The 11,329-nt window shown below is 48.6% G+C and overlaps 1 protein-coding gene across 1 annotated transcript; it reads right to left on the bottom strand.

Annotated features, from left to right (window-relative positions):
- Window positions 1–1,783: 1,783 nt before the first annotated feature.
- Window positions 1,784–7,335, bottom strand: LOC118595865 (serine protease inhibitor A3N-like). The gene is made up of 4 exons (XM_036206684.1): window positions 6,699–7,335; window positions 4,003–4,276; window positions 2,918–3,068; window positions 1,784–1,984 (listed from the first exon to the last, which is right to left on the bottom strand). The coding sequence occupies exons 1-4, from the start codon at window positions 7,333–7,335 to the stop codon at window positions 1,784–1,786; spliced, it is 1,263 nt and encodes a 420-aa protein (XP_036062577.1).
- Window positions 7,336–11,329: the final 3,994 nt, after the last annotated feature.

Raw genomic sequence — 11,329 nt, 5'->3', positions numbered from 1 at the left:
TGTTTTCAATAGATGGGTCCTGTTCTTATCGCTCCATAGTCCTCATGGAGTGGTATCTTAGTGCACACTGGGAAAGAGAATCCTGTGTGTGACCCTCCAGGCTGTAATTCTCTTATAACAACATGTCCACCTGTTCATGGTCTGCTCTTAGGAACCTTGAGACCCAAGTATGTCTCAAACTGAATGAATAACCTTCCATGTCTGTGCAGGTTCCTACAGTGTTTCCAGGCTCACAAATTCTCCATGGACACCCACAACCCCAGTCCAATCCCACCATGACCTCTTCTTGTCATCTATCTGAGCAGTAAAGCAAATCTTTGAGCTCAATTATCTCCTCTCCTCTCCAGGTGTGGCCTGATGTTCCCTGAAACAGCGTTTAGTGACAATCCCCACATTTGCCTAGAGCAGTTCTCTGCTTTATAGCTACACAAAGATATGAGGTTCCCAAGACAGGAACAGTGATCTGCCCCTCCAAAGCTCCCTGTAGTTCTGAGTCATTTGAGAATCCTCACAGGGCCAAGCTCTTTGACATCTGATGACTGTTTCTTTCATTTCCTAAACACCCATGATTCTTAGACATGCCTCCATTGTTCTTTGCTCTGCCCAAAGCATTCTTTCTGGTCACCTGACCACCTTCTCATCCTCCTCTGACTTCACCACAGAGGTTACACGATCCATAGACTGTTTTGGCAGTTCTCTTTGAAGCGCCCAGAGCCTTGTTTTGTGATGCACCTGCACACCACCATGGTGATGCCTTGAGCAAGGAACCTCTGCTTGGTGAAAACTGTTTCTCTAGCATTAGGACACTTGAAGAACATGCCGCCAGTCATAATGTCTAGCTGTGAGGTCATGGGAAAGGACTAAGATTCTCTGTGCCTCAGTTTTCTCGTCCATAAAAAGGACTGATAATAACATGTAGGTCAGAGGTCCATCACAGGAGTCACAGACTGTGAGTGACAATCTCTACTACCCTGTGGTCACTAGAGGGTACACCCCGGCTCACAGGAGCTGAGTGAACATGGCCTGGACACTTTCTGAGTAGTTATACATTTATTGGTCCTTTGCTCGAAGCACTGTATTTTGGGGAAGGAAGGTGGAGGTGTCCATCTCTTGTGTGAGGTTGGTCAGTGGGGAACCTAGGAAAAGGCTCCTCTGCTCTTAGTAGGTGTACTAGGGGAAAGGGAGCTGGTCTGACCAATCAACTTCATGAGCTGCAGGAATGAGGAATCCAACACTGTGCCAGATGTGGGCAGAGTCAGGAGTCCCTGCAAGAGATAGTGGGTGGCACAGCTGGGAGAGGCCAAGTTTGAGGCAGGAATTGGGCACTCAGTGGACCCGGATGCTGGAAATAGACTCAGGGTGGCAGGTTTCCTTCTCAGTGCTGGGGTGAGGTCCACATGATTGGCCTATAAGTTTGCATAATTCAATCAAGCCTGGTGAAGCTGAAGGCAGACATAACCAGAGCCTACCTAGGACTGAGCCTACCTGCCAGGGCACAGGCTTTTGAGTAGAAGCAGACACAGGAGAGGCAGCAGGAAGGAACACAAAGACAGATTTCAGGCTCAGGAACTTGAACTAGTGCTGCAAGGAAGACTGGGAGTCCAAGCTTGACACTGACTGTCCAAGTGCCCTGTGCATGTTTGAGTCATACAGCTAGTCACTGTCACTGTCAGATCCAGGCATGCCACAACTATTTGGAGTATTGAGGCCAAAATGCACATAGAGATCCACATATAGGCTTAATCCCTGGCCCTCAGGAAGAAGCCTCACCACTTGGAAAGTTCTAGTTTTCCTTGGGATTTGTGACTTTGGCTATAAAGAGTGCAATTTGAGTATTTGTGTCGGAGACAATCATCAGGAATGACCTGTTGAAACTGACAGTCATTGGGTGCCATTTTCCAGACTTAAGGGTGATTTTGACTCCTGTGGCGGCAGCTGCTTCTGTGCCTGTCTCAGCCACATCCAGAACAGCCTTGTGGACCACCTGTAGGAGAAAGACATCACTCACTGAAGTCAGGGAGGACAGGAGAGGAGATTCCTGGAGCAAGCATCCACTGCTGGCCTCAGCTGCTGGTGAAGTTGTTTGTTCCTATTGTGAGCTCCACCCCTGGTGTTTCCAAGTCTATGCTCAGGGTGTGAGATAAGGCATCCCCTGGTCTGACAATCTGTGTTGCTCTCAAACTCATGACAAACTGGAGCATGGGTGTAGGCAACACCAGTCCTTACTCAAAGGCAGCTTCTCAGCAGACCCACAGGGAACAGCAAGGGTGCTGGCAGCCAGTGCAGGCTTCAGCATCCCTCCTGCTGCAGCCTTCTTGGGACATACAGCAGCAAGGCACAGGACATGGTTTCTCATTCCAAGACTGCCGAGCCCTGCTGGTACAGATCTGAGCCCAAGCCTCTGAGTGGGCAGTAGACAGAATGCTAGGCATTGCCAGGCTGTGCACCTGGGAATGTAGTGTGAGGTCCTAAGGCTTCTTCTCCCCCATTCTTAAGCTTTTCATCCCAACTACCATTCACCCCTTGTTATTTCCTTTACTACTGCTATTCTGTGTGCTAGTGAAGAAGTACTGGACCAGCTCTGCAGTGAGTAAGCTGAGGTTGGGAATGATTTGCCTGCAGTGGATTGTGGGTGGCATCCATACTACAGAACAGGTCAGTGCCCATAGTGGTCTAAAACCAAGCAAAGGCTCTTTCCCACTATGGTCTCCTAAGTGAACTTATGTTCACGGGGTAGAGGAGGGATTGACTGTATGGTATCCAGCAGGAGTATCTAGGTTGTAATCCAGTTTTTCCAGGATGAGTGAATCTCAGAAATGCAGGCTACTTCACACACTTACCATTCCCCACACACCACCTGGCATTCACCATCCACATTCAGGCACCAAGGTGAACAACTAAATGTATCTTGGCTTACCTTAGAGACTGTCAGGTTCTTAGCCCCTGTTATTCTAGACAGGTCAGCCTGTAAGGAGAAGACTTCCCTGATGCCTAGCTGTGGAAGGATTTTCTCCAAGCTGTAGTCACTGGAGATGGAGAACTTGGGCATGTAGAGCTCATCGATCATCCTGAGAATGAAAAAGAGAAATCTAAGAGTCTCTGTGCTCCATTGCCCCATCAACCCATTTTATAGCTTGGGAACCAGAGACAGCCCTCTCACTGGAGAGCAGCCCTCTTTCCATCCATGCCTAGAACATTTGATTTTCCTCTTCCTAATGCATTAATTAGTGCCTGAGAGTGTTTACAGGGGCCAGGCAATGGGGCTTGGTACTTATAGGAGGGCTACTGAGAATACTTTCCTCCAAGATCCACAAAATGGAGCCCCTCCCTTGACCTGTAGACCCTCAGACATCTCCTAATGATCCTACTATATTAAATTTCACACTGCTGGGGTTGGGGATTTAGCTCAGTGGTAGAGTGCTAGCCTAGCAAGCACAAGGCCCTGGGTTCGATCCCCAGCTCAAAAAAAAAATTCACACTGCACCTGACCCCAGAGTTCCTTATCCTTGAGCCCCTTCTCAATCTCATCCCTCCTCACTTTTTTAACTAATCAAATAATGATTAGTTGCATTTCTATCTCCCCACTCTCTCTTCCTCATTACAAGAGGAGTCCTCAACAGTAAGAAATTTTGCACTGAGTCTCTGAGATACTCTCAAGGTCTAAGTCAGAACACAGCACATAGTAGGTCTTCAAGTTATCATTCCATGAATGGTGAATGAATGAGGGGATGAGATGGCTACACAAGGCAGAGTTGATTCTCAGAGCTCACTCAACCTCACTCCCCTCTGCCTTCAAAACCCATTCAAGATTCCCTGTAATTACAGACTGTTAGACACAGAGGAATCCTCAGCAGAGGGAAATTCACGCCCACTCTGCCTGTCCCTGTTGTTTCTCTAATCATTACATTGGGTGCTAGTGAGACTCTGGGGGATGTGGACACAGGGCCATGGTGGAGAACAGGATGGGGAACCAGGCCACCTCTGGTTCCTGTGGACTCTCACCAGGGCCTCAGAGAGTCCTTCCACTTCCTCAGGGTCTCTGGCTGCAAGCTGGCTTCCACCTGCTGCATCCTGCCTTCATCAGGGAGGATGAACAGGGCGCTGGCATTGCCTGTGTACTTCAGCTCCACCACAGAGCAGGACAGCTCCTCATCCTGGAAGTAGGGTGTGGTCAGGTCCTCAATTTTCATCATAGGCACCTTCACAGTCCCTCTCTTGCCCAAGTGGAACTTGGACTCGAAAGTATCTTCAGGGTCAAAGGGCATCTTCCATTTTCCTAAAGATGAACAGGTAATCAGTTTGTAACATCACCTGAGAGACCCCCACCTCTGTCCCATTTCTGTCCATCTCCTGTGTTGTGACAGCCATCAATCCAACTTCAACGACACAGAGTGTCCTTTAGGTTGCATAGTCTGGATTGGGGGGAAAACCTTTTTGGTGGACAAGTTCCTAGAGATGAGAAGAGACTCCAAGCTTGGTTTGGAAAGGGGAACCTGAAACCAAAGTCTGGCTACTTGAGCTCCTGAGCAACTGTTAGGGTTCTGGGCATGAGATGTGTAACAGACAGATGAGATTCAAAGTGGGAAGACTGGAGCCTGGGGAGAGTTGAGGATCCCTTCTTCCTCAGGAGGAGCCATGTCTAGAAGGCAATGTCTCATGGGACAGGTTTTAAGGGAAAAAGGACAAAAGAGACTGAATTCTTCCACACTGTGAGCAGTCCATGATCCCATAGATTGAGGACTAAAATGTGAGTAAGGAGTCCTCAGCTCACACATGGGCTATGGCCACCTTCACCACCTACAGATATCCCATTCAGACTTCTTCCAGATTGCTAGTTTATGTCCCCATTACCAACACACCCTGAAGAACTTGGTACTGAAACAATTTCTTGGGCTCAGGGTCTAGAAGCCTCAACATGCACCCCCACTTCACAGCCAAGCAGCAATGGAGCTTGGGTCCTGAGGCTAGAGAGCCATGCCCAGCCATGCTTCAGGCCATCACCTCTGCTTCCACCATTCCCAGCCCACAGCAGCTCTGCAGCCATCCTGTCCTCTGTCCTCTGTCCTCCTGTCCTCTGTCCTCCTGTCCTCCTGTCCTCTATCCTCCTGTCCTCCTGTCCTCTGTCCTCTGTCCTCCTGTCCTCCTGTCCTCTGTCCTCTGTCCTCCTGTCCTCCTGTCCTCTGTCCTCTGTCCTCCTGTCCTCCTGTCCTCTGTCCTCTGTCCTCCTGTCCTCCTGTCCTCTGTCCTCCTGTCCTCCTGTCCTCCTGTCCTCTGTCCTCCATCCTCTGTCCTCTGTCATCTGCCCTCTGTCCTCCTGTCCTCTGTCCTCTGTCCTCCTGTCCTCCTGCCCTCTGTCCTCCTGTCCTCTGTCCTCCTGTCCTCCTGTCCTCTGTCCTCCTGTCCTCCTGTCCTCTGTCCTCCTCTCCTCTGTCCTCCTCTCCTCCTCTCCTCCTGTCCTCTGTCCTCTGTCCTCCTGTCCTCCTGTCCTCTGTCCTCCTGTCCTCTGTCCTCTGTCCTCCTGTCCTCCTGTCCTCTGTCCTCCTGTCCTCCTGTCCTCTGTCCTCCTGTCCTCCTATCCTCTGTCCTCCTGTCCTCTGTCCTCCTGTCCTCTGTCCTCCTGTCTTCTGTCCTCTGTCCTCCTGTCCTCTGTCCTCTGTCCTCCTGTCCTCCTGTCCTCCTGGACTCTTTTTTCTGTCCATGGCCACCTTGAGATTTTGCCCATGGTCTCAGACCCTGCCCTCCCTCTCCCCTGGACTCTCCTTAATTCAGCCCAGATCTATCCCAGGTCTGATTACATCATGACTTCTCTCAGATACCACATTCTGGGCTGTCTCCTAACTCCCTGGTCTCTATCAGACAGGGTGTTATGGGTGTGGGCTCTGGAAGTCCCTCTACTACCCTTACTGATTACAGCTCAGGCCGAGTCTCCCAACTCTCTTGCATCCAACTCTCTTCAGACTTTCTTGTCCTGGAGTGTGTCTTGGGCATTCTAACCCACAGGATATTGGGGCTAGTAATTTTACAAAAGCAAAATTCCGTGAGGCAGCCATACCCTAAACACAGAACACTGCATGGCTGACACCTCCCTCTCATTAGTGTCTGCTCCTGCATCCCTGCTTTTCCATGTCCAGGTCCAGCTCATTATCAAAATGGCTCAAGAGAGAGGTCTTGAATAGGAATTGCCTACAGGGCTCTTCAGTAGTTATGGGAAATGCTACTTTCCCTCTTAAGATAGAGGAGATACACACTTCAGGTCAAGAATTCCCCAGCTTTTCTCTACCCTCCTAGAAACAGAGGCTCTCCAGCAAGGATAAACACCTTCAACAGGAGCGTATTAGAAATGCTGGAGAGGGGAGACAGAGAGACCCAGTCTTTGCAGGGAGAAACCATGGCTTCTGCCCACTCAGGAAGGACTAGGTATACAAGCTATGCATTCTGATAGTGTGTTAAAGTCACTGCCAAAATTAGCCCTCCTACACTGAGAGAGCAGGGGTTATTTTGAAAATGAACCAAGAACTACAAGTATATATAGATATATATATAAATCCCCAAGGAGAAGTAAGGCTTGTGGGTAATAAGAAGTTAGGCACCCATATCTTCAAGGCCATGAACACCTCCTTTCAAGTGGTCAGTGTAAAGACACAAGGCACCCAGCTAGCATCCTCTCCCTCCATGCCCTAACCAGTGACCATCCTCACCATTAAAATAGATGTAATTCACCAGCACCATTAATGTTTTCTCATCCAGGTCTGAGATCAGTTCCTTGATCTTCCCATGGGTCTGTTTGCTCACATAGTCATTGATGAGCTTTTTGGCCTCAAAAGGCTGCTGGAAGTCAGCTGTGGAGGCCTCAGTCTGGTACAGAACCCTTGCCTTCTCCTTGAACTCTGCCAGGATCTGCAGGTGCTTTTCAACAAACATGGCACTACCTGTTCTGATCTTCACCTGGTCCCCTGGCTGGCTGAGCATGTGGAGGAGGTGCCCAAAACCCCGGTGGATGTCTGCCTCAGGGGTCTCTGTCAGTTTGAACTTGAGACCTTCTAGAATCTCTTCCAGGGTGTTACTGCTTGCTCCTAGGGATAGGATGGCCAAGGCAGCTGAAATGCTGAGTGGAGAGAAGAGAATATTTTTATCTGGATTCTTCGACACCAGCTCCTTGTAGAGGCTGAAGGCAAAGTCAGTGTTGATGGAGGCCAGTGTCAGACTGTCCACACGTGTCCCATTGTTTTGGACTTTATGGACTTCAGTGTTCCTTCCTAATGTGCTGTATGTTAGGCAGAGGACAACAAGGCAGATCGCCACTATGAAGAGCCCCAGAGCTATAAGTAGGACCATCTTCTTTGTTCTCCAGGCTGAAAAGTAAAGATTCTTTGAGTCATGAAGGGCCAGGTGGTGTCCTGACCACCTCCTTGACCTCCCACGGGGCTGCACTGTGTCCCTGCTCTGCTGCCCTTTGCTGCCTCTGTGACCATGCACAGGAGGTACTCTGGTCATTCAGATGGCAGTCCCACAGTATGTGCTCCTGTTATCAACACTGGAGGGAGTTGCAGTAGCCAGTTCTCCTCACAGCGAACCAAGACCCAGAGAGGGGATTGGACACGCCAGGTCCACAGAGAAGTCAGAAGAGGAGTGGAGGCATGGAATGAGCCCTGTCTGATCAGGTTGTCTCCTCTCATTCTCTCCTGCAAAAGGATTCATTAGAAGGCTGGGAACCCTCTTCCTTTGCACTCACCCCCACACCCCTACACACACCCTGGAGACAGAACTTAGGGTCCTTGGAGCAGTTGCTAGCACTGGCCCTAAATTTGCTTCTTGATGACAAGTCTGGGAAATCTCAAGGCTCTTGACTTAATCTGGTGCATGAAGCTGGTCCTGGGGAGGAATAATTGAGAGGCAGCACAAGAGACATCTGGTGTCATGCCAGAGCCTTGGCACCCCCAGAACAGGTCATGGAAAGACAAACAGGGCAAGATGCTTTCAGTCCTGCCAGGGCACCACATGATGATTTTCACCTCAGGCTTGGGAGGCCTTCTGGTGGGAAGAAAGGTGAGTGCTGTCAGTCTCTGACACCTGGACCAGATTTTGTTTTGGCTCTTGGGATGGCTGTGTGGTAGCAAGCAAATGGGCAGACCTCTCTGGGAAGCCTGATGGGTGACCCAGGTTGCACTATTGGTAAGTGTCTGGCTTATTATGGGTCAATGGGGTTAGTTGTAGGGAATGTCTAGAGGGCTATCTCTTCCACCCACCCCTGGAGTGGGGGCTACAAGCATCCTAAAGGACTACAGTTGAGGGTTTGAGATCATGGTAAGCACAAGTATCCACAACTAGCCTTGAACATTTGTTCAGCTGTCCAAAGGTGAAAGTGGATGGTAATTGAGGAGTGGGAAGGAGAGAGAGAGGAGGGGGACAGCAGGAGGTTGGAGAGATTAAGAAAGAAAAGGTAGATAGGAGGAGGGAGGGAGAAGGAAAGAAGGAGGAGCAAAGGGAAGATGGATTGGAGAAAACACTAGAAGAGCATAGAGGGAATTGGAGGGAGCTGGGGAGGGAATGCTGGAGCTAAGTTGCTGTCCCCAGGCCTGTCATATGCCTGCAGAGAAGACAGGGACTTAATCTGCCTTTACCCAGTATTTGCTTTCAGACTGATGCAAGTATTTCTCTGGAAAAGCACTGAGCGATATTTTGTGCCAGGATAGTTTCCTGTGGAAAGGGGCTGCACGGTGTGTGCATCAGGAGACCTGGCTCAGTGGCTGAGCTATTGCGTTCTTTGTTCCCCTAGTTGAGGGTGAAGAGGATCTGCTCAGCCACGGGTCTATGAGGGAAGTAGGTCCCTGACCCCCAGGCAGCTCTTGTCAGCTGTAAGTACGGCAGGGCTGCCACCTCCCTCAGAGGGACTCTGCAACTTGCCTATCTCACCTATGCTCCTACAGCAGCACCCAGGCTAGAGAGGCCTTAATACTTCCTCCCTGTGTAGGGTGAGAAGAAGCAGGTTCTACTCACTCTCCATGAGCATAGTCCATGGCTCCCCCATCTTTCATAGACATAAAGATCCAAACTGGAGAGGCAATGTATATGCACCAAGAAATGTCCCCTGATTCCAACCTTGTACTACAGGAACAACTCCTCCCATACCAAGAGTCCTGGTCATCATCAGCATCACACAGTCCTGGGAAGGCTCCTTCCTCCTCTGTCCCTAGAGAGAAAGAATCCTGGCATTACCTGTGGAGCTGATTCCCATTGCCAATGTCTGTGACAGCTGAGTCCTGGTGTTCAGAGTTGATGCTTACCTGGTGTGTTGTTCTCCCCAAGCACACTGATGCCTATTTATCCCCACCCCAGGGTCTCTTCCCTTCTCTTAGGAAATGCTTGCACATAAAAGCTGTGCTCTGTGCTCAGAATGGAAATGACAGACAGGATTATTTCTTATAGCATGGATATCCTGCTAGCAGAACCACCTCCTGGTGAAAATGCCCAACTGGGTTCTAAACAAGCCTCCTGGATCTCCTGGGTGTATCTTCTGTTCATCTAATGCAGAAGTAAAGTCAGAAGCAAAAAGGGTCTTTTGAAAATGGGGAGATTCAGAAGCAAAAAAGACTGTGCACAACCCCTGTCTATTTCTCACCAAGTAGGACTGCAGCAAATGTTTGTCCTGTACTTTCTAAGTTACTTTGAAAAGAATACAACAACTCTCTGATCACCAATTTCTTTGGGGGAAACTCATACATTAATAAATACATGCCTCAAACTAACAGAACCCCAACTGCATCTGTGTACCGTCCTGTCTGGCAGCAATGGGCATATTCTAAATAGAGATTCACTGTCCCCTCTTTGGCTATCAGACCTCTGGAGGGAAGCTGCCTTGTCTGGCAGTGAAGGAAAACTCTTAGAGGAATCTGTGTCTGCAGAACCTGGCTGGCTGATTTGAATTTCAGTACTGTAGAGAGGTGGGAACACTGCAGGTCAGAGGCTAATGACCTTCTCATGGGCTAAGTGCTGCTCTCTGGAACAGCCATGTTTCCTCCCTCTGTGTCAGAACTAAACCTTATGACAATAGAGTCTATTCATTTAGCAGACAACCAGCTTCAATCCAAAAGCTAAGATGCCAGCAGATAACATCTTGAGCCTGTAGAGAAGCTCCACCATATTGATGCACCTGACTCTGTGACATTCCCACTCCTGCATTTTAAACTTGCCTTGTTTTGGGACTTTGTTTGGTTAAACTATCAAGTTTTTCTAAAACTGTTTACATATTGGAACTTGATATTTGGGTAACTTAAATCTGTGTTCTCAGCTCATTGTTGCTGAAAATGATTCTTATAAAGTGTCTGTTATTCCCCATAGGATGAGAGCTGTGGTGTTTGTGTCAACAGTGTGGTGAGAGACTCAACAGGGAGGTATTAGGTCCAAAGCTCCTGTTCCCAAAATGGAGGTGCTTGTCCTAACAAGAAGGATTTTGGCTGAGCAAACAGAAACCCAAAGGCAGATCTCTGTGTACCAGAGAATAAGATCATTCATGGTTCATTCCTCTTTGCCAGGAGCCACCCAAATCATCCCTCAAATGTCAGCTACTTCAGGCAAGGGCACCCAGCTCCCTTTCAATTCAGAGAGCTGAATCCACTCAAAGATCCCTACCCTGCTGTCATATAAAATCTGTTTCTTTTTCTGTCATTTTTCCCCTTCATGGGCTCCATAAAGTCTTCAAACTTCCCTTTGAAACATCACATGTATATCCTCTGCACAGCTCTCAACATTCTTATCTTCCAGGCTCCCACAAAACATCCCACTGAGCTACCAACACTCAATGGCTTTTCTAACCCAAAGTTCCAAAGACCTTCTACAATCCTTCCCCACATAGAGTAGATCTGTCACAAGAATACCCCAATACACTGGTACCATCTTGTCTTATTTAGCGTTTTCTGTTGCTATGATGAAACAATATGACCAAAAAGCAAGTTGGGGAGGAAAAGATATATTTGGCTTTTACCTCCATATTGCTGTTTGTCATTGAAGAAAGTTAGGAGAGGAACTCAAAAGGGAAAGAACATGGAAGCAGGAGCTGAATCAGAGGTTCTGGAAGGATGCTGCTTACTGACTTGTTTCTCTGACTTGCTCAGGCTTCTCTCTTATAGAACCACCAAGCCAGAAATGCAACCAGCCCTCCTTCATCAATAACTAATTAAGAAAATTCCTTAGAGCCAGATCTTATGGAAGCATATTCTAAATTAAGGTTCCATTCTGTAATTTAACTCCTTTTTTTCTGTACATGTGCCGAGTTGACATAAGACCAGCCAGCATGGTGCCCATGAACAAAGTGGTCGTGGTGATAGAGATG

This window comes from Onychomys torridus, chromosome 14, assembly GCF_903995425.1.
Source record: "Onychomys torridus chromosome 14, mOncTor1.1, whole genome shotgun sequence".
Classification (NCBI taxonomy): domain Eukaryota; kingdom Metazoa; phylum Chordata; class Mammalia; order Rodentia; family Cricetidae; genus Onychomys; species Onychomys torridus.
Note: the sequence above shows the minus strand (reverse complement) of the source record. Positions and strands in the feature narration are given on the sequence as shown.

Bases quoted from the DNA above. Each gene is read 5' to 3' on its own strand.
- LOC118595865 (XM_036206684.1), bottom strand. From the start codon at position 7,335: ATGGTCCTACTTATAGCTCTGGGGCTCTTCATAGTGGCGATCTGCCTT. The intron at 4,277-6,698 runs GTGAGGATGGTC...GTTCATCTTTAG, and splicing joins GAATTACATCTATTTTAATG to GAAAATGGAAGATGCCCTTT. The intron at 1,985-2,917 runs GTAAGCCAAGAT...TTTCTCCTACAG, and splicing joins AGAACCTGACAGTCTCTAAG to GTGGTCCACAAGGCTGTTCT.